Below are 25,232 nucleotides of genomic sequence, written 5' to 3' on the forward strand. Positions count from 1 at the left end.
AAGACCAAAACCAACAATTAATTGATCACTATCAATTGCACATGCTGTAAATACTCACTAACACACCAAATGCACTTTTTGCTCCTGTTTTAGAAAAGTTTGCTAAAAACTACAGTGCCCAGCCGTTTTAGGATATTGATTAGATTTTTTAAAAGATTAACATTGTCAGTATGAACCAATAAGAGAGCCACAGACACGCTGGGGAAGTTGTAAAGTTTTGGGAGGCCAACTAACACATTTGTTTGACAAGAAGAACAAAGCTATTAGCCTAGAAATCTAGACGCACCCTAGCGGCAGCAAATGTAATTTGCAGCCAGGGTCGTCTAGCAACTCTCCGTTGGCTTGCGAGCTGGAAAAACCAAACTCTGGCCGGGCCAATCACATCGTGTATAGAGTCGGTGGGCGGGCTTATGGCTGCTGCTGCCGGCGAACAGCGGTCTTTCGAATCGTCTTTGGCCGCGACTCTGGAAGACTTGGAGTTAAGCTTTTCTTTGAGAAAAGAACTGCACTGAAGTCATTCTTCAAAAAAGGAAGATGTGTTCGGAGTTTTGCCGACCGGATATGGCAAAAGTTTAATCTATCAACTAGCTCCGCTACCTTCTTCGTTGCTCTGCCTGGTTGTAGTGCTATCCTATTGCGTGCAGAGGGAATTTGAAAGACAACTGTTTATCCCGCCCCTCGGATTGAGCCCTGCCAATGGGGAGTTCCCAGACCCAACATCTTGATGTGGGTCTGGCTTGTCAGGCTACAAAGCCATAAGAGTTTTTTCATAACTTGTTTCTTGAATTAAAACAAAGTCCCCTTTCCAAACAATGTAATTAAATTGCTCAACAGTCCAACAATCACTTACATAAATAGTAGAGTAGACAAAGAAAATCTAAGTGTGTATGCAACACAACAGGCACAAGTGTAAGCACGAGTGTTAAGTGTTTATGATTTAGAGTCCCATGTGCGAACCTGTCAGTAAGAAAGGCACAGATGAGGTCTTTGGCATCCTGAGACATCTCTACGTCCTCTGGGAAGATGAGTGTGTTCTTGTGGTTCATGATCTTCCCATAAGTCCCAACCAGGGATTCAGCATAGAAGGGAGTTTCACCTGTGAAAAAATTAGTAGTTTTGTACAATGATTGATTTTTAGGATGGAAATGTTTAGGTTGCCAAACAGCACAAAAATGAACATGATGTACTCTATATGGTAGGTCACTTACCGACCAGCAACTCATAGATAAAGACTCCTACAGACCACCAGTCGCACTCCCGGCCGTAGTAACCGGCACCATCCTGAGACTGAAGCACCTCAGGGGAAATGTAGTCTGGTGTGCCTACAGCGGTTTCACAGTGCACCATGCCTGTCTGCAAACAGAAATACACAATATTTACTGTAGAGAGAAAGCGAGAATGGAATAGCAGTGATTATAAAAGGTTGGTAGAGTTACAGTAGGGCATATGGCACAATACATAAGACATACTCACACAGAAATATGTAATGCAGGTGCCAATGGAAAATTACTATTTTTCATGAAAAACTTTTCTTGAATAAAATACTTCTGAAATTTGATCAATACTCCAGATATTCTGAGACAAATGGTGTGATCTCTGCTGGATTGTTCATATGATACTTTCCGTCTCTGGGAGTTTCAGAGAGCTCAAATGTGTGGAGCCACTAGTTGAACCAGCTATTTAGAAATTGCTGTGGTAAAAACAAAAAAGGTAGAAAAACACTTCCTGACTCCCACCAGAGGCGGGACCTCTGCTGTACTCTAGATTGGTTTGTTTAGCACAATAACTCCTGGGGCCTTTTCAAAACAACCTGATGCAAGAGATACACTGTAATCTGAACACTTGGTGGTGCACTAGGGCACAGAAAAAAGAGCCACTAGTCTCGAGAAAGAAAAGTCAATCCACTCTCTATTCAACTGACTATTTTCTTAAAAATTACAGGACTAAAATCTTCAACAGTTAAAAGATCCATAGTTCCTTAACTTGATCCCCTATCCAGGCCCAACGCATTTGAAAACAACGACACAACAAAATTAACCTACCGAGTCCATCTTCATGCACGTGCCGAAATCTGCCAGTTTGAGGTGTCCGTGTTGGTCCAGCAGCATGTTGTCAGGTTTGACGTCCCGATGGATGAAGCCCATGGAGTGGATGGCGTTCAACGCCAGCACTACTTCAGCTGTGTAGAAGCGAGCCCACTTCTCAGGTATGTCGTAGTTCATGGTGAGCGTGACCAGGTCGCCTCCAGGCATGAACTCCATCACCAAGTAGAGGTGGCGGTCGTCTTGGAAAGCACAGCACAGCTAGGAAATGACAAACTCATGTGATTGAAGGCCCAACACAGGATGTTAAGCCATTACTTTGGAACAGATCTGACTACAAGGTGTGGTTGTGTTAACGCTGGATGATCTGCGTCATAAAAAAAAACAAAAAACAGACAGACATAGATTATCATCTCCAACATGATGCCAAAATCATGACGCCATGTTATTACTCCAGTGCACAATAAGTAGAGCGGCGGGAAAAAATCCATATAATATATTGTAATAATATATTGTGATAATTAATTTATCCTTTAGGTTATCTTATATGCTTTGCTTATCATTATATATGTTTAATGTTTAACGACGCATTTCAGTTAAATTATGTCCATTTTCTAAGTTCATTTGAGCAAATTATTTCGAAAGTGTTCCCTAAATGACTTTATCACACTTTACTTTAAAATATGACATACCTGCTTGCTGTTTATATTAGACATAACAAAGCCAGACTCATTCTACTGGAATTCCTATTTATGGTTCTGTCCATAGTGTACATATCATATGTGGTTACACTATTTATATATCATAGCTGCAATCATTTGTGTTGTGCATTTTGTGTATTGGTTTTTGTTTATCTTGTGTATATCACAGTTGTAAAAGCTGAAACATTCCTACCCATGTTTTCTGGAGCTAAACTAGACCCTTTCTGGAATTATGTTTAAATGTTCAATCCTTCCACTATGTTGCATAGTGTGTGTTCTTCAATATAATTAAACAGTATACAGTATGTGCACACCTGGACGACCCAAGGACTGTTGGAAAAGGCCATGATGTGCCTCTCCTCCCAGAAGAAGGCAGAGTCTGACCGCTTGATCATCTCAAACTTGCTGAGCTGCTTCATGGCATAAACCTTCCGAGAGGCCTTGTGACGGACCTGCAGCAGAGGAGGGCAAGGCAAAAGATGGAGACGTTGGCATGCAAACAGTGATATGTGTGCAAGGTCAATAAGTAAAAGATAGTAAGAATGTCAAAATGACCAAGATAACACGACAAAAAGAGAGAGACAGAGAGGGGAACCCATAATTGTAGGCCCACGCCCATAGAAAGACATGCTTACACAAGATTTCAAGCACAAACACACCAAGCATCCCATCCACACCCCCACACCAGAATTCACACTCCCCTCCCACACACTGAGCCTGTCCAGACTTGTTTCTACCACAAGATGCTCAGCAGAGACCAGATTCAAGCTTCCATCCGCACAAGAAACAGACATCTGGAAAAACCAGGTGTTTTGAAGGAATTACTGCTTGCCTTAATTACTTTTTTTAAACTTAAAGTTGGCCATGATGAGAAGAAAGGTGCCAATTATATATGAAACCACAAAAACAAGTTGCAGATGTTACATATTTTACATTTTGATAGATTCACAGATTGTTGCCCCCTCTAGTGGTTCAAGCTTCTGATATTTTTGTGCCAAAACTGCTGTATTCAGCAGCTTCTGGAGAAACTCTCCTATTCCATCTCCCTTTATGTCAAACTGCACTGCTGCAGCATTAATTAAAAAAATAAATAAAAATAACACACTTTATTCATTAACTCTGCCAGAAACATCTCACCAGCTTCACTTCTCCATAGGCTCCTCTCCCGATCAACTTCACTTTTTCAAAGTCGTCAGGCTTCACCTGCAGTTCTCGTAGCTGACTCGCTGCCTTTTCATCTGTGGGACGAACAGATACGTTACCATAGCAACACCACACACACACACACACACACACACACACACACACACACAGGTCAAGCTCCAACCATTTAGGGTCAAAGAAACAGGTGAGTAATTAACTGCTGGATCAGAGAGGTCAGTGAGAGTACAAATGTTGTACAGGGCCAGGAATGTACATCAACTGGCCACAGTGAAAGTTAACTAAAAGTTATGTGAATGGGAACATTTTGTAGGTTTTAGAAGAAGACAGTTTATTAGTATGGTGGGTTTTTTAGCCACAGGTTGGTCCAATATATTAATTTTAATCTTTATATATGGCCTCAAGTATAAAACAAATATAAAGAGCTAAAGATTTCACAAAGAAAGTATACAAAAGTGATACATATCTAATTTTCAGTGATATTCTGGTTGTAAAAGTTATCAGGGCAAAATCGCATTTGATTTGAATACACAAATCAGACTATGGAGGTGCTTATTCATATATATATATATATATATATATATATATATATATATATATATATATATATATATATATATATATATATCTTTTGTGACCTTTTGCTGAAACAATGACTGTATACAGTGTCTCCAAATTGTGGCCTGTAGAAGAAGGATAACAATTTTCTTACAAGGTACCGAAAGTTCCACTGTACATATAGCTTGTGTGCAATAACAAACAAGCATCATACTCATGACAGAGTACTCTGGCTTGTATTTACCAAATGTATAGGTATTTTTTAAGCTAAGCGAGAATTTTGGCCTTCACCAAACACACTGTAGCCCTTACATCGGCTCAGAAAGGCCTCAATGTTTTTGTTTTTCCGCAGAGCAGGATAGTTCAAATCATGAGCCAGCGCGTTCATGGAATCCTAAAAAGACAGAAAAGACAAAATATTCAATCAACCTTTGAAAGCAAATGAATGGACAGGAACACAATCAAAAAATATTTAACTTGTAGGTTTAAGAACTGTATCTAATAACAATTCTGCCTCCTAAACTAACCACTACATTAGAAAAACTAATTGGGAGCATTATTGCTTGGCTTTTGTTGAATGTTTCACTAACAAATAGAAACACATGAAAATATAGTAATGTTTAACAGATTATTTAAAGTTATGTTGGGAAGGAAGGAAGAAATATTTTTTTTACGATTCTCTCGTTAATCTGTCAGGACAAGTCTTGTAATTCTTGACAACCCTGACCTTCTGCTGGCTGATAAAAGAATGAGTAAGGAAGGAAGGAAATAATTAGGTTTTTGTGAGCTGTGTGCTCGTAAATGCAACATTACAGGAAGATAAAATGACACTGCTAATGTGCAGCTTAACAAAACAATGACCAGAGGACAAGGGAGTTTGGATCATAAAGACATAACAAGTTAAACAACAATAACGAGTCACGAAGATGCTGTTACAGCCCCCTGCCCAAACAACACCCGCTTCATCCAAACAAACACAAACCCTCCCAATGGCTTAACACAGAGGGGCAGTGGCAACAACAGACTGAAAGCCAGGACCTCAGTAGCATCATCAGATCTTAAATCAGCGGTGTTGAGTTTCAGTTTTCAAACTGTCTCTGTGATCCAAACGCATGAGGCTGGCAGGGCAGTTGGGCAGGTGGTTGGGGGTTTTGTAGGACCCTGTGTTCCCCAGAAACAAGGGTCAAGTGGAGTCATGCACTCTGTGTGTGTGTGTGTGTGTGTGTGTGTGTGTGTGTGTGTGTGTGTGTGTGTGTGGTAGGGTGGTTGAGCCACAGCGGTGTCTATCGGTCTGTTTGTTCGGGGATATGTGAGTGGGTGGGCAGGGGCAGGTGGAACAATTCTGCACCTTTAAATAGAAGCGGTGCGGAGAGATCTCCCCCACCGCAGACGGGTGGAAATAGACCGAAAGGCTCAGAAGCTATTGTGGGACAAACAGCTTATAGGACTGGATTCATGGCTGAGCGCTCAAGGATCTGTGATCATTTTACAGTGTGTGAGTGTTTATATATATGTGTGTGTGTGTGTGTGTGTGTGTGTGTGTGTGTGTGTGTGTGTGTGTGTTGTAACAACCATGGTTACTGCAGTAGAGAGGGAACTCAACAGTCTGCGAGAATTGTTAAACTCTATGTACTAGAGATGTTCTGATACCGATACTGCCTAAAACTCTGGTATCGGTAAGTACTGGAGTTTATGCACCGATCTGATACCACGTAATAAAGCCCTAAAGAAAATCTATGTTAAAGTAGTTTATTTATGTTCTTTTTCCGTTTTAACTGACTGTCAAACTGCAGAATAAAAGAAAGTTCTGGGGCATTCATTGTTCATCTTTCACAAAGAGTTTAACCTGAGCCAGACTGACAACAAAGATAGAAATAATATCACATCCATACAGGGATAGTAGTATACAGTTATTAAAACATAATAAAATATATGACGCACTTGTATCGGATCGGTATCGGCCGATACGCAAGTTCAGGTATCAGAATCAGTATCGGGAAGCAAAAAATGGTATCGGGCCATCTCTACTAAGTACATATGCAAATACAATCTAATTTTAGCAGATTCAAATGTGTGTGTAGTCTCTGGGAATGTGGAACTAAAATCTTTTTTTGGCTGTCTTACATCCTTGTATCTTAAACTAGTTTTTAAACATAAAGGTTGGCCTGGAATAGAAAATAGCAGAATAGTCTGGAAATGAGCAAAGATCTGGGTTCAGTATCTAAATCCAGTATTAAATCTGTCCTTCAAGTACCAAAACACAGTAAAGTCATATCTAAAACTAGTTAAAAGGTACCGTGACAAATCCTTTTTTTTTTTTTACCACTATAGAGCAATGTTTTATAAGTGGGTCAGAAGGACTTACTACATGCACACACGTGAGGATGCGGGCAACACCAAACACTGCTGCTGCAACAGTTGTTGGCAGTGATGCCAAAAGATACGCAGTGAGGAAGAAGACTGCTAGCAAGTAGAATTGCGTAAAATTGGATTACACTAAAAAAAGAGGCCTCATGATATCGTCATGATAGTTTGTGAGTTCTCCTGTGATTCCCTCCTCCATTTACAGTCATAACACGTTATGTTGTAGTGGGAAGGTTTCAGAATTTTAAAATCTCTCACCCCCTTATTGAGCCTCAGACCAGCCACAGCCGAAGACAATTCTGGTTTTCTTATCACTTCTGGAATCTGGACAAATCTGAACAGGATCCTGTTAAGGCTTGGTTGTGTCCTCAGACAACAGCTCCCACCTACTCCAATGTGAGCTGATTCTGCCTGAGCACAGTCAGCAGCAATGGAGAGGTTATCAGAATCAAAATGTAAACTGTGTCCTGCCTTTACAGACCATGTCCCCACCAATCCAAAGGAAAGAAATACACAATACAGAATTATACAGTCATGGTGAAGGGTATGTGATGATGTGGGGCTATTTTAATTCCAAAGGCCAAGGGAACTTTACCTGATGCATAGTATCCTGGATCCATGAAATAACTGGCCTTTAAAAATAAAAATCTGCCTGCCTCTATGGGAATTTAACATAGGGGTGTACTTACTTATGCCCCCTGTATTTTAAGGAAGAACATTTATTTATTTACGATACATTATTCATTCACAAAGAAAATTGGCGTCCTTAAAGGTTGGATTTTTCCTCATTTTTTTAATTAAGGCATTAAGATCAATTTCCAAAAGATGATTTTTTTTTTTATTCCTCTTTTTAGTCAACTTTAGCATGGGTGTCCTAATTTTTTCACGACTGTATATCAAAAACAGCTTATTAATAAAAAGCTTCACCCAAATCCCTTCTTCCGCAGATTAAAAAAGAAACGCTTCAAAAAACATCTGCTGTGCAAACACAACAAAAATCATTGTGGACAAACAGGAAATAGTGACGTGAGGTCACAGCAGGTTAACTCCAGCTCAATTCCAGGAAGTGACTTTAGCTTCCTGCGTGGTAGCTCCCTGTATTAAGTAGCCCGGTGGCCATAGTTATGTCCACTAAAGAGCTGCTTGGAACCAGACGCAGATGACTGTAGAGATAAAACTGAGAATAACGACTGGTGAGGTTTGGATGGACAGTCGACGTGGGTTTAAATTGACTCATTTCACTTTGTTGTCTGATTATGTCATTGCATGACATTAATTGGGTCTGCCCTGGCTTTACACTGGACTTATGATTCATCAGCACTGAGAATAGACATGGCTTCCTCCAGAAGGAAATATTGCAGTTGGAAGGGTTGTTTTTTTTGTGGAGACAAACTGCATAGACAACATCAAATCTCCTTTAACTGCCATCTACTCAACAGGTTGACATATTGACCTTGCCAATGATCCCTAAACATCTGGGTTCTTCCCTGTTTCAAACAGCACCAGGATAACCAGACTGAAAACCACGGCTGGTGGCGTTCTGTTAATAACAAACCTGCATTTAGCAGCTTAATAACTTAAACAGTAAAGGGATTTTTCTGAACATTTTACCATCAAATTATTTAATTTGCTGAGTGAAAATGTGACCATGTAGAAAAGCATGTTAATCCAGTCTTTACATTTCCTCAGGTGTGTCTGGACTGCCTGAAATCCCTTACCATGCTTTAAAATATACAGTGTACAGTGCTGGCTGAAAAAAATAGCTGTGCATTGTGCAAACCTACAAAGTAAGGCGAGTTTTGGGCTGTGGCCTGTCGGGAGATCCTGTCAAGACAGAGGATCCAAAACAAAAGCTACTCCATATCAGCTCAAAAAATGTGCTTTTGTTGTCAGAGGTTAGGGCAGAGAAGCTTAGCAGTGGCAATAGTTTTATCAACTTTATCAAAGTAGGCGGAGTACATTCTTAAGAGAAGGTCATAGAGAGGGCTTGTCAATTAGAGGCCACACCAAGATACTAATCACAAACAGACAGTGATGGAGTGGCAAGAAAAGATGAATGAATTAACTACTCAGATTTTAGGGAGGGCACTATTTGGTTCTTTTGTCTATATCCTTGAATGGCAAGTTTCAGTTTAATACCCCTTCTAAAAAATGATCATATTTGATTATTATAAACAAAATGTCCTATCATATTTTTTCCATCATAACTGTAAAAATGAGGATTAAACTGTATTCAACACAGGAAAAGGTGGCAACACAAAGCTTAGGTGGGGTTTCCCTTTGCTGCATCCCCGATTAAAAGCCAAAGTAATGATAAACAAATGGCAACTGAGGTTTTCACAAGCAGTAATCTAATAAAGAGTACTGTCCAGTCACTCACTCATAAAACAGCGATTAGGCTAGTATGTTATTTCTTTAGATTGTGCAACTGTTTTTTAAATTGGTTTACTCCAGTTGTCCATGTGATCATGACAGTATGAAAACTCAGAGCACAGCTATGTGTGTGTAACTCATTTGCCTAGCTCTCAGTCTAACTAGTGAGTCCTACCTGTATAAGACCCAGAGGGTAAATGCGAACTCACCAGTAGGGTTTCCAAGTTTAGTGCCGACTCTGGGTTCCTTATCAGGGACTCCAGCTTCTTCAACCGGGTTTCCAGTCTGCTCTCCGCTCCGAGCATGATAACAGTGCAGTGTATTCAGGTCAAATGACATGAAACAGAAAAAATACAAAAACACCTGTGGGCCTGTCTTTCTGTCGCGGGCGAGAGGCGCACTCCGCTACTGCTTGGCTCAGCTCCTCATGTCAGCTCTTCTGTAAACTGCCGCTTGAGTTGCCAGGTTAATTATTTATCCGCTGCCAAAGTACGCTGCCTCACTCTTTTTTCATTAATATCGCACAACAAAGTGGAAACCAAGCGGACTTTTGAGAGCCGAGTGAAGGCGATCCACTTTCAGGTGAGCCCCGTGTTCTCCCAGGTAGCTACAACAAAATCTGATCCGACCACAACGTATCGGTGCCAACCTGTAGGACAGACCACTGTCGGAAAGCATGACTTCCGGTTCGAACTATCAAACCAAAACTCTCATCGTTACCCCTCAAAATAAATGCTATGGCTTATAATGTTAGCCAATACGTAAGATAGTAAGGATAGTTAGAATGTTAAATAATATAAATATTGAATGTGATATAGTATGATATATAATTATGTATTTATAATGAAGAAATACTCATTTAAAATATGTTCATTCATACTATTTTTTTTATATAGTTTTAAATATTGTAAACACATTTACATATAGGCCAATATGCTACAGTTAGGCTTCATATACATACACGTATTCTTATGTAAATAAAAAAATAATAAGATCATAAAAAAAAAAGGTTACTAGCTTTTTGGGACCTTAAGTTGAGAAAAATGGTCAAGCTAAAAAAAATGTTAAAGATCAAACAGAAATAATAAATAATAAATATAAAACACAATACTACCAATTACACAATCTCATTGCTAAGATTGGTTGATGCTTTTATTTTGAAGGCAGTATCTTGCATCCGCTTTTGTGCTAAAGTGTAGGTTACTTGACAAACATGAATCCCCTATCGGTTCCCTCTTTTCCTGTGTACTGATAAGTGTTTGAGGACTTCTGTTCAGCAGTTTTGGGCTCTATCTTACCCCTGGAAAGTTGCCCCACGCCGGGATACCATATGGCCCCCTAACTACCCCCAATCACTGCTCCCACCGAGCCCTCACCAAGCCGAAATTCCTGTTCTCTTATCTCATTCATCTGTTTTACCGTCACAGCTCAGGGCCGGGACAGACTTTCAGTATTTTAGGAATGCTGATGCGCTGCCTTGCAGACACGCTGGCACTAAAAATAGAAATTTACAGGGATCGCAGTGTGTTAGCACGCCATATTTACTTCCCAAATTCTGGATTATTGTTTTATGCGTATACATGAAGTCAACTAATACAGATATACATTCAGATTCTACAGCACAACACAATACCAGTTCTTGGGTAAGAATGATATTTAAAAAAAAAAAAAAAAAAAAACACTATAAGGATACATGTACAAAAGACATAATAATTGAAGAACTGTTAGACCAGACCAGACCACAATTTTATGCTCTTAGAATAACTTTTATTTATTTTACTTTACAAAGAGGTCTCCACCAAAGCTCTCAGTTACTGAATCTATATTCAAATACAGACAACCTGTGAATAATCTATTCAGACATTGGGCTAAATGTTTGACTGGGGAGGTCAGAAAGTACCAATGAATTTCAGGCAACAACAGCAACATCATTTGTGACACAACATAATTTTTTTTGTCCAAAGATTTGATTATCACAAATACTGTATCAGGTCAGAAATGGCAATGATTCAAATGTGCAATAAAACCAACAATGGCAGTCTTTAACAATGTATTTTTTGGCCTCTGGCATCAGAGTAGAGGACCACGTGTTGACACCACAGCTATTTAGAGTGATGTCATCACTGACAAAGTCCCCTGACAAGCCGAGGATGACACTAACATAATGGCATGACCTGTGGTGAAGATGTAGGATGGAATGAGTGGGGAGAAATGTGTCGCTGCTTTAGGGTGCGCACGCACGCGCGCGCGCGCGCACACACACACACACACACACACACACACACACACACACACTGGTAGGCATGCAATTTTGGAATGATGGCAGGGGTGGGTCACATTTAGAGTTATTTTAGGAGTAGGCCATGATGACTGCTCATCCCAGGGGACTGTTGAACTCTTCATTAAGAGGCATTGAAGAGCACTCTGGGTCTTCTTGACACTGCTGTAATGATAGGCAACATTAGGATGGAAAGAGAAAATAATGGCAGCAAGATGTGGAGGAAAGCTATCTACTTGGCATTGTATATCAGTCAGCTGGCACTGAGTGCCGTGTTATGTTCTGTGTACTCATATGGGTTTCAGCAGGCTGCCTATGGACCTCCCAGGGCTTTCTTGTCAACTAAGGGCAGGTGCAAAGTTACAAAAGCAAACACTGCTCTCTAGTGGAGATACAGTATATAAACACTTAAGAGCTTCGGCACACAAAATACAATCATCAAAGAAAAATAAAATGAAGAAATAAAGCAGTTTTTTGTGAAAATCTACAGATGCATAATCCATAAATTAATATAACATCAAATAGTATCTGTGTAGAGTTCAACAAGAAAAACTGAAATTTTACAATGGGACAAGTGTTGACAAAGCCTCGAAGTGATCTATCTGAATCAAATTTCATCAGGTATCACCAATTGCGGAAAATGTAATACTGATCGCTGCATAGTACAGCATTGGACGGTTGAGTATAACACCACATTTGGTAATATTACCAGCCTGATTTTTTTAGAATCGTCTGATCAGTTACTTATTAAAAAAAATCTGAATCAGGATCAGTTAAACTGTCATGTGCCATGAATTTTAAAGCAAACATGCAGGGCACTTGGTGCTACGAGTGATTCAAATCAAAGCTTTGGCAGATCAGGTGAAAGGTGAGTGACCAGCGTCATCAGGAGGACTTACTGTAAGTATTCACAAACCATCTCAGCTACTGTATATCAGTAGGTGCCCACTCACATTTTCTAGTGTTACTTTGTTTTAGAGGAAGCAGAGGGAGCATCCTTTTTCATCATGGTGTTATTCTGCTCAGTTGTCTGTCTTGACAGCACAGCCAGGCTCTTTCCACACAGTGTATAAACTGCCCAATGATGAAGTCTTAATCTGAGGAATCAAGCCTCAGAACTACTGTGTTACTGTGTGCCATATTTAGATTGGGCGGTGATCTGGAGGGGAGAAGGGTATACTATATTCCTGGCTGCCAGTCAAAGCTCCTGAAGTCTGAGCCCCCGTCGACCAGGTAACCCAAAACCTGGAGTGGGGAGTCAGCGTGGGATATGGGGAGAGGAACAATGTGGCTCTTTGTGCAAGCCGGGCAGGGAAAACAAACCGTTTCCCCTGGAAAGAGATCATGTTCAGGCTCCATCTGAGAAGACCACACAAGGCTGATCAGAGCCCTGTCTGCTGTGTGGAGCAAGGAGAGGAGGAGGAGTGCATCTGGGCAGCCACACCAACACATACACACAGACACACTTTAGGGCAATGTCAGACAGGGAGAAGATCTGAGATGCTCCATATCAAGCGCTCACTGAACACAACATAACACACTAGCCAGCAATACTCTTTGGTCCAAGACAAAATGTGTGACTGTGTTGTGTTCTTCCCACACATTGACTGGTGATAGTATGGCCATCTGGACTCCTTCCTGGGTTGGCACCCTGCTGGTCTACAGGCAGAGCAACACTCTGGTGGGCTGACAGGCTGGAGGGTGTTAGCACTGGCGTTGTCCACAAGAGGGCGTGGCACTGAATCTGGCACTGCCATTCAGTGTTAAACAGGGAGTCTGTTCATTAGGTGGAGAGAGAGGGAGAGCAAAAAAAAACAGAAAGGAGAGTGAGAAATTGTGGTTATAGATGTTATAGATTCTAGGCTAATTCTAATTTCCATTTCTAGGATATCTTATATCAACCCCTCTTGCTCTGGGCGCTCATTCCTTAATCCACCTATTCCACATGAACGCTGAGAATGAGGCTTTTAGTCGTGTCAACACTCAGATAACTGTCGCACAGGGCACAATCAAACCAAGAACATCTGGCCTCTTTCTCTCTCACACACTAAAACAGACTTTCATTCAAACACACACATATTAAACGTAAACACACACACACACACACACACACACACACTCTCATGTAAGGGCCAAACCAGTGTTCTGTACTCCCTCTGTCCCATTGCGTTTCAGTTTCAAACGCTCAGCAAATACCCATGTGGTGGGATCGGATTACACGGGGCTATAAAATATCCCAAATAAAGGCAAGGAAAACTGAGACGAAAAAACGGGCTGTTTCCTGAGGTAAAGTCCTTCACTTGGCTGCTGATTCTGTCAGAGTGAGAGATTTTTTAAAGACTTTTAGCAGTAGAGACAATGGAAGAGGACAGCACGGAGGTGGCGGGCTAAAGTCATTCGCATACAGCAGCCAGCTCCATTTACACACAACGCTGAGCCATAAATCCATCTGCACGACACAAGCAGCATGCTGTGATTTCATATGTATTGGTTACTAAGGGGACCGTGAAACCACAACAAATCACAAAAAGAGTAAATGCGGGAACTTATTTAGTGAAAGGCAATCTTGTAACTTAGACACAAAACACCTGGGGTATAAGATAAAGGTTTATGTTGTGCATTCTCTATCAACAGTCATCATTTTTAAACAGAACTATGACGCTGACCCATGGCCTTTGGAGAGGAAAATGGAGAGAAAAGCAGGGCCAGTTGAAATTTAAACCATCTCTGTAATAGCAGCAGATTCATCTCAGGACATACAGTAAAATGGTAACATGATCTTGTTATGGCGAGATACCAGCGGGTGAGAACGACGGGTGGTGTTACAGCCATTTGGATTACCAATCAGGCAAGTGAAATCAAGAGGCACTTTGATTGGTCCAAAGTAAGGAGGATTTTCTGCAGCACTCTAACAACATCTGGTTGGAAGGGGACAGCGGTGGCGAGTGAAGAGAAGGAAAAGGATTGAAAGGGGAGAGTAGAGGAGAGTGCTAAACTCATACATGGGAGAGAGACGAGCCGAAGCCAGAACAGGGTGTCATTATGACATGTGTAATCAAAACGCTCTGGCTCTGCCCCTGTGTTTTCTAGTGAAGCCCCAGAGCTCTATCACAGCTGAGGGCTGGCTCTCATATTCACAGCGCCTTATAGTCTGCCTGACAATCACCTCTGTCTCTACAGTGACCTCAGAAACATGTCTACACTGCCTCACCATTCATACTGCAAGAAGAACATGACTTTGGGGTCACACTTAATCAACCTCACTTGATCTGTCTCTCTATCTGGGTGTCAGGTTGGACAGACCATCTCATAACCTCAATGTCAAGGACTGATTTAGCATGAGCCATCTGTGCTTCACTTCTACCTTCTCATACATTGTCTCTGGATCTGTCATCTGCTCTGGATAAAAGCATCAGCTAATTGGTAAAAATGTAGAAATCCCTCCCTCCCTCTTAAACAGACACATACTCTATACATATCTTGGCAAAACTGACCCTACAAAACAGGCTGCCATGCAAACAAAGCATTGTGACTTTCAGATTGTGGTGAAGTGATTACCTTTCAAAGTGACTCTCACTGCCTGTGCCCTCCACCTCCTTCCCCTGTTGTAACCTTAGAGCCCAGAGGAGTGCCAGGTTACTGGGATTCTCTCTCTTTGGCGCCATGCTGTTTAGTGACCACGCGCATACTGAGAGACCTGTGATTAAGCTTGCCCCATGTGTGTGTCTGTGTGTCTGTGTGTGTGTGTGTGTGTGTGTGTGTGTGTGTGTGTGTGTGTGTGTGTGTGGACATTTTCCAATCCATAGTGAAATGGCATTTAAACATAATTACTGGTTTTTAATTTAACCAAAACAGAATACCATGTGAGGGCGGGGTTTGCCACACAGAACAATGCAATAGGATTTAGTTAGCTTATGCAAATACAGTTAACTTGGTATACTCTTAAATGTACCTAAAATGCAGTAAATCCCACCCATGGGCTGCTTGGGGTATATCAGATAAAACAGCTAGTGAAAGCAATGCTGTCTATACTTTGCCTTGTAATATAATCTCTCACCTCCATCCTCTACTTATTCTGATCACGGATTCGTAGGCATCGCCTCTTTAGAGCTGGCTCCATGTCTCCAGCACTGGGCATATTAGCAGGGCTCCGCAGGCTACCCTTGTCCCTGAGTTTGGGCAAGAGCAGCGGGGTGATGGTCCCCCCTGTCTTTGGCGCTGTGGGCAGGGCATAGGCATGGTCCTCATCAGGAACATGGGGGTCCTCTCCTACCTCCCCGACTACTGCTAAGGGCTCTTCTGACTGATTGACTGGGCCCTCAACCCGCACTGCGCCAACAACAGAGCACTTGTTTTCTTTGATGGCCTCGAGCTCACTGAGCACAGGGTCAGGGGGTGGTGCTGGTACTCTCTGGGGTAGGGAGGAGTCAGGACTGGCAGGTATGGATGAGGAGGACATCCCATTTGGACTGTGGTCCTGAGATTTCAGGGTAGGGGATGTGGCATCATATGGATGGCTGCTCCCTGTGGGGCTGGGTGGGGTGTGTGAAGGTGGAGTGTGGGAGTCCTGGCGGTGGTAGACAGTGTCATGTGAAGGGGACTGTAGTAGAGGAGGGGTGGGTCTGATGATGTCGTGGAGCCCTGATCTGGTACCCTGCCCAGTTCCTGACTCTCCCAGCCCTGATAGGTCCATCACTCCATTGGCACTGGGTTTCACTTGGGTCCTTTGGAAAACCCTTTGGATGACTTGTCGCTCTGACTGTTGCTGCTTATAGTCTGTCAGCCCCTCTGACCCTGAGGCTGAGCAGGGGGACTCACTGTACTGTGCTCTGGGGGAGGATGCTCCACTGTGGGGTGTGGATGTTGGGGATGGGAATGGCTTCTCTGATTTAACCCAATCTGTGTTGGGGACATTCGGTGAGGGGAGACCTTGAGTCAAGGTTCCACCCAATTTGTTGGCAACCAATCTGCTGTCCCCTTCAGGGATCCCTTGAGATGGCGGCCCAGTAGCCCTGGATCTACCCCTGTCTACCCCCTCTGGCACAGACTGGATAACACCACTGTGACTTGGAGTTTCTACGGTTGCCTTAGAAGGGACTGGAATGAGGATAGGAATGGGTATGGGGACAGGTAGGGGAACAATAATGGGATAAGGCACCAAGATAGTAGGATGGGGCAGAAGAGGGCTAAAGGAAGGAATACCATAGTTCATCATGGGAGGCATTGGGACAGGACCTCTTGGCATCATGTTCAGAGGAGGGGAGTGCAAACCAGGGAAGTAGGCTCCTGGAAAGGGATGCATCAGCCCAGGAGGATTCATGGAAGAGTTCGGGTGCTGCAGGTGAGGAGAGTGAGGGGGTCTGTGGATAGGGCTTGAAGGGGGGCCTGGGTGTCTGGGGGGGTTGGTAAGGGGGCTTTTCAGGCCCTGAGCATGAAGAGGAGGCCTGATGAAGGTCATTGGGATGTGAGGTACCGGCTGATGTTCCAGAGGGGGACGAGGATGAGGTGGAGGATGAAGGGGAGCAGGGTGGGGTGACATAGCTGGGGGAGGAGGCTGGATGGGTCTCTCCAGGTTCCTCATCCCAGATACAGGGATCTTGGAATTAGAAGAGGATGCCTCTGAGGGGGACATGGAGGTGGATTCTGCTGATCCATGGATTGGCGTAGGCCCTCTAGGGGAAACGTTTCTGTGACGAGCTTCTCCTGCACTGCTGCTGCTGCTCCAAGACTCAGGAGTGAGTAGCTTTTGCCCGGCCACAACGGTCTCCGTCCTCCCCTCCTGGCTGGTTCTGCTTGGGCTGGAGCTGGTGAGAGCTGCACGGGCTTCTCGGTAGAAAACATCCATCTTGTACTGATTCAGACACTTAGTGCTGCAGAACTGGAGTCGTTCCTCGCCAGATCCAAAGTCCAGGTATTCTTTCGTGTGACGGACATGCTTGCACCAATCACATACCTGTGGCACAGGGGAGAGAGACTGTGGAGGGTCATTGAAGTGACAGATCCTAGCTAAAAGCTTTGTAAAAAATATAGAGTAATGGGAGAAAGAAGAATGCAAGCTACATGTGTATAAAACTGTTTATAAGTTGTAAATTCTTCTAATTTTATAACATATTCATAATAATACTTTACACTGGAAAACAAAAGATACATTGATAGTGTCCTCTTACTCTGACATTGCTGTTTATCTTTAACAACAGTCTAGGCGAGTCCTCTGTATGGGGGTGCTGAGGGGATCTCTCACAGTGGAGGTCTTCATCTCTGGCCTGACAGGGTAAAACCACAGTGTGACACAAATGATATGAACCACTGTAACACAGTTTGTCAGACCTGAGTTCAACCTACTTTTGATGGATCATTTCTCAAATCCATGACGATGTAACTGCAGCTGTTTAAAATCACAATGCTACACTGGAATAATTCTGTGGTCATTAAACCAAATTTGAGCTTCTACATAACAAGTGCAGAAAATAGCTTTGAATAAATCGCAATGTCATCAAGGTTAGAAGAAGTTTGAACTTCATGCATGGCATTTGCAGGAAATCACTGTGTTGTGAAACAGATACGATTCGACAACTGAGTAGGGAGATAAGGCAGGTGATGTATTGTCATATTATTAATGGCCTTGCCAGTTTTAATATAGCAAATTCCTCTTGATTCATGTAAGCTGATCTGCTGCTGATCTGAGTGCTCCCCCATCTCTGTAACCCATTGAGTCGTGTTGAGTTACGAAACATGAGGCAGCTGAGGGTAAGGTATGCACAGAAAGTGGACACCTCACCCTAGGCCTCCTGGCCTTCCTCTCAGACAAGCAGTGACAAGCCAACGGCAATGCTTTCCTCCCCGCCTCCGAAAAACTAGAGGGCTTGTTGCGCACAGTCTGTTCAGCCCTCCTTTTTGTCTCTGTTGTCGAGTGAATAAACCTGCCACAGTATAAACAACAGTGAGGGTGAAAGGCGATATAGCTGCTTGTCACACCGCACCTCTAAAAAGGGTATATCTATGTCATAATGGAAGGTGAAAAATCATGGCAATGTGCATCAGAGCGGTTATTCGTAGTTGTAGCTTTCCTGTCCTCCAGAGCAAAGCCACTTAATGGCTGGCCCCTTCTCCATTAACGCGAAACTGATACTAAGTGTCCTCTACAAACTTTGACCTCCCTGCCACCATTCCTATACTGGGTCCTCCATAATAACTAGAAAGTGTGTTCTCAGAGATCCTCCCTTTTAAAACTCCTGTAAATGAATCAGTTATGACCTCACAAGATCAGGAGTATCTGTGTCTGAAGGTCTGTTTACCTTCCACTTGATGCTTGGGTCTCCTGTGTATGAAGAGTGACCCAGCTGGCACAAACTCTGTCCAAGTACTTGTATGTGTGAGTGCATGTGCATTTGTGTGTGAGAATCTACTGAACTCAACATTCAAAAATATAAAGACAAATCCACAGATCATCCCCATATAAATATCCTGATTGGTGATTTCACAAAAAAGGTACAAGCCACACCTAAATGTTTATAACTGCCGACAGTGATGCTTATATGTATTGTATAAATGTTTTAGTTTATCACTAACCTTATTGCGTTTGAAGTAGGCCCGCCTGCAGGCGGCAAAGCACTTCTCACTACAGAAGCTCTTGAGTTCTGAACCCATACATAGGGAGTAGCGTTTTACCCCTTCCTTCTGGCACCAAACACACACTATCTGCACATTCTGTACATCTTCCACTGCGGGGGAGAAGCAAAAAAAAGTTTGAGGTCAAATTAATGAGTGCAACCCATTTTCAAAGAGGTGTGTGTGGCTGTTTAGAAGGGTGAGCTTATAGAGGATTTCAACAGCCATAGTTCAAGTCTTTACCTCTCAATATCTGTGAACAGCTAAAGCTAAGTGCTGTGTAACTATTTAATCTCACCAGAACTCCAGAGACATGAGTCAGTTGTGCTCTTTTTGACCAGGAACTGATCCTTTACCTAAATATCTGATCAAGTATATGTTTGAATAATGTCAGTAGGTTAGATAATCATAGTATCTTGGCACACAGGGCCTCCAACACTTCAGGTGGAAATTATTAATTTATGAATTAATTTAAGAAATCTAAGGGCAATATTCTTTTAGGGGGGGGGGGGGTGCAGAGATTCTTCTGCACCCTGGCTATTTCTTATTATCTGCACCACAGCTTTGTGCGGTCCATAGGTTTGAATTGATTTTGACTCTGTACTTTGGCACATTGTAATGAAACAATGACTGAAGTTTAAGAGTTGACTTTCATTTTATGTCTGAAGGTGGTTTAATGAACATTAAGTGTACAGTGTACAGTGATTATTTGTGCATGTGTGAATCTGGAGGGAGCATTGCTACAAGATAAAATCACTTAATGTGTTGTCCGGTAGCCGACTACCTGCTGATGGCTTTATCAGGGGGACAATGACAGGGGCACTCGTGTGCTCCTTGGGGGTGGTCAGGGTTGAACTTGTTGAGGAAGAGGAGGATGAAGAGGAGGGAACACTAGACACTCTCTCTCCACTCTTCATGGCGAGGACTGAGTGACTGACTTTGGTGTCCAGGCTCTTGGATTTTGGCAATGAGTTCTCTGAAAGACATAAACACATTATAATACTAGGGATTTTTCATGTAATACATGTATGTGGTATGGCTTACCTGATACTGTAATAACTTTTTACGCCCATAACAATGCACTACACTGATTTTTAGTTCAGTCGTGTTGAGAAACAATAGATGTATTTGAACGAAGGAAACCTGAGAAGTTGCAACTACAGGAGAGTATGTCTAGCAAATTTGAACAGTGACTCAATGTCTACACTGAAACCTGCACAACCTGTTAGTGTAAATTCAAGAAGACTCTGTTCTAACAGTGCACTGTCAACATCTGCCCTCACCTTTTAGCACAGACACATGCTGACGCCTCTCTCTGTAGTTTCTGATCTCGTTGGCCTCTGAGTCTCTGAGGTCTACCTTGTCGTAGCCGTACCATCCCAGAAGCTCGTTCATTGTGCTTTCTGCAAACGTCTGCATGAGAAAAAGAAATCACTGATTAACGTTCAATGTAAAGGGATAGTGTAACTGAGCCATAGCCTGCCTGCAAATGGGAAATTGTGACCATACATCTTAGGGTTGTTAGTGGAACTTTTTATCCTATGTTAAACATAATCAGACCTGCCTACTCTGAATCAATGCAAGGGATTCTTTCTCAGCCCCAGCCCAGTTGGGGAAATGAATATGGACACAGTGGAGTACAGTATGACGCTTTTTCCATGATGTATTCAAGTTGTTTACTCTTGCTAAATCTGAGACGGAAAGGTTTAAAACCTAACACCAGTGTGAAATCTATGAATCATCCTTTGTTTATCTCTTTTAATTGGAAAAAAGAGGGAGAAAAGAAAACTGTTCCCCACAGATGGGATGTGTGGTCCCTTTTTTTTATTACGACCAGATGAAAAAAAAAAAAAACACAAAGGTCTCTCTCTTTATCCACCCACCTCTCTCTGTGGCTTTGGGAGAACCGGATTGGAGGAGAAACCTGATCTGGAACGGGCAGAAATCAGAGTGGGACACCCTACACCACAGCGAGGTCCCACGCTTCTCGGAAATGCCCCACTCCTCTCCCTTCTTCTCTCTCCAGTGTCCACCTCTCTCTCTCTCTCTCTCTCTCTCTCTCTCTCTCTCTCTCTCTCTCTCTCTCTTTCTTTCCCTGTCCCTCCCCTTGCCTCTCTTTCTCTCCTCTGCCTCCCCCCTCACCTCCCATCTTCACCATCCTCTCCTCCACCCCTCCACCCCAGCACCTTCCAGCCCTGACACCCGACACAGCGCTGCCTCTCAGGTTTCACCCTTTTCCAGCACAGCCAGTCTGCTGTGGTGGTGTTGTAGTGCTGTAGTACTGACTGCACATTCTTTCCCCTGCTTTCCTCACTCCGACCTCTGCTCTGCTCTAGGGCCTCAGAGAAATGGATCTCTCCCTTGCTTGCTCACTTTCTGCTGTGTGTGTGTGTGTGTGTGTGTGTGTGTGTGTGTGTGTGTGTGTGTGTGTGTGTGTGTGTGTCTGGGAGAGTGTGTGGGTGAGTGCAAGCAGTGGTATCATATCCAGCTAAATATGCCTAACGATGATTAAAGTTAAGTATCCGGTGTCTGGTGCTGCGCTCATGTCTGACGTGGAGGGAGTAGGTTTGAATGTGGTGTTGAAACAGATGTATTACAGAGACAACACTAGACTGGACCTCAGCTGAGCTAGAAATCAGTTTGCCTGCCTTCCTGTCTGTCTTTTTTTCCTCATCTTTTCCTGCCATTTTGTCATCAACTTATTTTAAAAGGTGCACATCTCTATGACTTCACAATTTACGTCTATGTGATGTTTCTCTCCTGTATGCATACAGCTCAGTGCCATTTACTCTCTCTGTTTTCTTGTTAACGAAAGACGGGCAATTTTTTTTTTCACCCAGCCCTCCACTTCCCACAATGTTGTTTTTGTTTCTTTTTGGCAGTTCAGACAAACATCTGCTTTGTGAGAGTGACAAGCCATATCCCAAACCACAGAAAGAGTTGCAGCCAAAGGCAACAAACCGGGGCCGACCCTGAGATTCAGCCCAGGCAGGCTCACATCAAGCGGGGATAGCATTTCACATGTTTTGATTAAAATTAGTTAAGTTGTAACACTACACCTCCCCTGGATATCAAACGCTACAATCCAAACCACTTACACAAAAAGAGCACATTTCCTCTCTCACGAAAGGCCAGAATCTCCTCCCCCCTAAAAAAACTTGCTTGTCTTTTTAGATTTCGGAGCTCCTGCTTGAAGGAGCTTCAGATATCCCTTACCACCACAGTCAACACTCTCAAATAGCCAGTGTCCAAACCCAAACAAAGCAGACAATCCATGGATTATTAGACTCCATGCTGTAATAGGCTTATAATGGTGGGATGGAATCATGTCTGTTACTGTGATTTAACTGTAACTGTCCTTTAAAGCAAGCAGCAGAGGGGGGATTATTAAGGGCAGGCCCTAATGAGCATTATCTCTGAATAGGAACTTTATGTTGGTGTGATATTTACATCCTTTAAACTTGTGTGATAATGCTTAAGTGTTTTCCCCAGTGTAAGGCTGAGGTAGGCTATTTAAAGGATATAAATGCCCTCTCTCCTTTGGAAGGCATGAGGGCAAGTCTCTGTGGTACAGCAAGTGTGCGCACCGCAAAAGCGGGGAAGAAGTGACGCACATCTGGATCTCCGCTGGACATTATGGTGTGCGCGTCCTGCCACAGCTGGCCTGACATGGCGTCTCTATAGGCACAGGCCAACGTACTCTTATTCACTGCGAAACATCTATAATTAAAACGTCCTGAATCTCTCTGTGTGTGACATTTTGAGTTTATGTTTAGAAGACATGTTTATTATGATTAATGTATTGTACTCACAGGAGTGCAGACTTTGAAGATCCCAGTTATTTCTTTCTAAATATGTAACTAAAGTGTCTTCATGAAGTATGATTGCCTAAATAAAAGACAATGAGCGCATTCACTGAAAACAAACACAGTACGTATGATTATTTCCACCACTGATCTGTGCGCAGTTGACTATCTCTCTGCCCTGATTAGGAAGACGTTGTGCTCGTAAACAAGTTATCACTCGGTCAATAACACGTCTTATTTCATAAAAACTAATCTAGTATTGGCACACAAACTTACTCTCACCTTCATCTCCTGGTTGATCTCCCTCTTCACAGGGTGCGCAGGTTTCCTGCTGCGTTTATTTTCTGGTGGTCTCCCTTTCTCCATCTCTGGCATAGTCCTGGCCCGGCTGGATCCGATCCGGATCAGTGTTGGTGTCAGCTGGAGGCTTTTTAGCGGAGTAGCTTAGAGTGAATGCTGTCACTCCCGGTGACAGCGACTGTCATTCCCGGACGCCTGAGTCCCTCATCTGGGGCTTCACACCATTCGAGTCCACTGAACATGCGTGCGCTCCGTGCTGGAGGCTCCGCCGCCGAACAAAACTCTCTCTTCTCAAACACTGTCAAGTATCTGCAGGTAAAAAAAAATAAGGCTTCCGGTTTGGACTTTCGTAGTAAATGCTTAATAAAAGGGACGTTTTTAAAATGCAAACCTTCAACCAAGATTCATAATCAACATGTTAATTATGGAACTTCAGAATTGGTATGAATTGAAACTAAATTAAAATGCTTCAAGTATTTATGGCCAACATGCATCAAAATTTCAGTAGCCTAACGAAAACGTTGCTGATGTGAGCCATTTTTTTCATTGTCAAATAACAATCCCAATTAAAGTCCAATTGAATATTAAACAAACCAGAGTAAAACTAGCCAAAGGTATCTGATGAAAACTAAACTGAATTCACTGATTTTTATGTTATTTGAATGTTGCAGCATTTGTAATGTTCAAACACGCACTACAAATAAATGCCACACCATTTCTTTTAGTAGGCTATTATACTGTAGGCTATATAAGTTCATATTGTAAGCATCACATCTTCACAAGTGCACATCTTCGAACTAAAAGGGGGTTATGCTTCGCTCCATTATTTGTGTAGACAAAAGTTTGATGCTCTGTGACGTCTATTGACGCAATCCATTTTGCTGCTTTTATTATGAAAACAGTCGCGTTGCTTCCGGTTAGATTCGTGCACTTTCTGTGTAACTTGACGCTGCCCTCTCCGGATTGGGAAGGGAGGGCCCTGTGATTTGATGTAACCCAATACCTGGCGCCCACCCCTCCCAAATCTCAACAGATACATTTCATAAGGAATGCAAAGACTGTGTTTTATCTGAGGGGACACAGTACAAACACGGTCTGTATACTCTTGTCTTAAAATAAAGACATGAAAAGAACGCTGTGAGTTAAATGATAGCATGACAGAATGTATAGCTTTCTCAAATGGCATCTGTTTGATCAGTGTCTGTGTGTGACATTGTGCGCACTGCATACAAACGCTTGAAATGTCCACATTAGGCCCCTAAACTACCTTTGCCTTAAGAAAAGTAGACCTACCACATCTGAGGGCAGGATTTACATAGCCTTTGAGGGAGGTGTGTGTCCTGTGTCTGTGCGCATAACATTTGCCCCATGGTTACTTATTCGTGATGGTAAAGGCCAGATTATATTAGAATATGATGTTATAAAGCTATATGAAAAGATGGAGAGGATAGAGTTGCATTCAGCAACATAAACAAACATCAATGTTTGTTGGAGAGCTTTATTTTATTTTACCACTATTTTACTATCTACTGCTAGCCTATAGGCAATTTCTTTTTATTCCGAACGTCCCCATTTTAACCAACATCAGGTTAAAAGGCCTACTCCTACTTATAGTGATGAGTTTAGGTCATGTCATTACCAAATATGTAGGCAAACTGGGCTCTAGCCTATTGCATCCTAAATGCATTGCAGAACTTTCACTTGGTCGCAGTAAACCCCATGCAGAGAGACAGACAGGTAGACAGACAGGCGGGACATGAGGGCTGTTCAAGAGCCTCTCTCCTCTCTGTTTCCAGCCGCCCTTGGTCTGCTCTGGTTGGTTGGAGGAATCCAGGGACCACGGCTCATGTAAACAGAAACCCGATCCAGTGCACAGGGCTAGTGTTTCGCCCCCTCGTACACCCGCTGATGATACCCGATCCGGCCCGGCTTTGGGAACAGGGCTTATCTGATGCCTCACAAAAGGCCCCTCTCTCCGGCTCTCCATAACAGCGCACATCTGGTGCCTCTGCAGGGAGCGCTGTCCCCTTAGCTTCCTTTG

At 42.8% G+C, this 25,232-nt stretch overlaps 2 protein-coding genes across 8 annotated transcripts in view; both read right to left on the minus strand.

Moving 5' to 3' along the window:
* The window catches only part of LOC144533021 (rho-associated protein kinase 2-like), a 31,486-nt gene extending 21,630 nt beyond the window's left edge, over positions 1-9,856 (minus strand). The window contains exons 1-8 of one of the 4 annotated variants that reach the window (XM_078274054.1): positions 9,409-9,856; positions 7,085-7,237; positions 4,775-4,856; positions 3,881-3,981; positions 3,058-3,195; positions 2,043-2,303; positions 1,209-1,353; positions 958-1,096 (exon numbers count right to left, since the gene is read on the minus strand). In XM_078274054.1, the coding sequence (XP_078130180.1) occupies positions 958-1,096; positions 1,209-1,353; positions 2,043-2,303; positions 3,058-3,195; positions 3,881-3,981; positions 4,775-4,856; positions 7,085-7,237; positions 9,409-9,504 (1,115 nt within the window). In that variant the 5' untranslated portion in view covers positions 9,505-9,856. The remainder of the gene's footprint in view (positions 1-957; positions 1,097-1,208; positions 1,354-2,042; positions 2,304-3,057; positions 3,196-3,880; positions 3,982-4,774; positions 4,857-7,084; positions 7,238-9,408) is intronic. The other 3 variants (XM_078274056.1, XM_078274055.1, XM_078274057.1) reach the window with 3 other exon arrangements.
* A 2,827-nt stretch (positions 9,857-12,683) lies between these two features.
* LOC144533192 (sine oculis-binding protein homolog) lies at positions 12,684-23,478 on the minus strand. 4 transcript variants are annotated; one of them, XM_078274401.1, is made up of 7 exons: positions 23,174-23,478; positions 20,369-20,498; positions 19,870-20,061; positions 19,047-19,198; positions 17,645-17,740; positions 15,535-17,430; positions 12,684-13,253 (listed from the first exon to the last, which is right to left on the minus strand). In XM_078274401.1, exons 1-6 carry the CDS (start codon positions 23,264-23,266, stop codon positions 15,544-15,546), a joined length of 2,550 nt encoding a protein of 849 aa, XP_078130527.1. In that variant the 5' UTR covers positions 23,267-23,478; the 3' UTR covers positions 12,684-13,253; positions 15,535-15,543. The 4 variants fall into 4 exon arrangements, with proteins under 4 accessions (XP_078130527.1, XP_078130525.1, XP_078130526.1 ...); XM_078274399.1 differs by having other exon boundaries at positions 15,535-17,451; XM_078274400.1 differs by having other exon boundaries at positions 23,168-23,478.
* Between the last annotated feature and the right edge of the window lie 1,754 nt (positions 23,479-25,232).

Source organism: Sander vitreus, chromosome 18 (assembly GCF_031162955.1).
Source record: "Sander vitreus isolate 19-12246 chromosome 18, sanVit1, whole genome shotgun sequence".
Classification (NCBI taxonomy): Eukaryota; Metazoa; Chordata; class Actinopteri; order Perciformes; family Percidae; genus Sander; species Sander vitreus.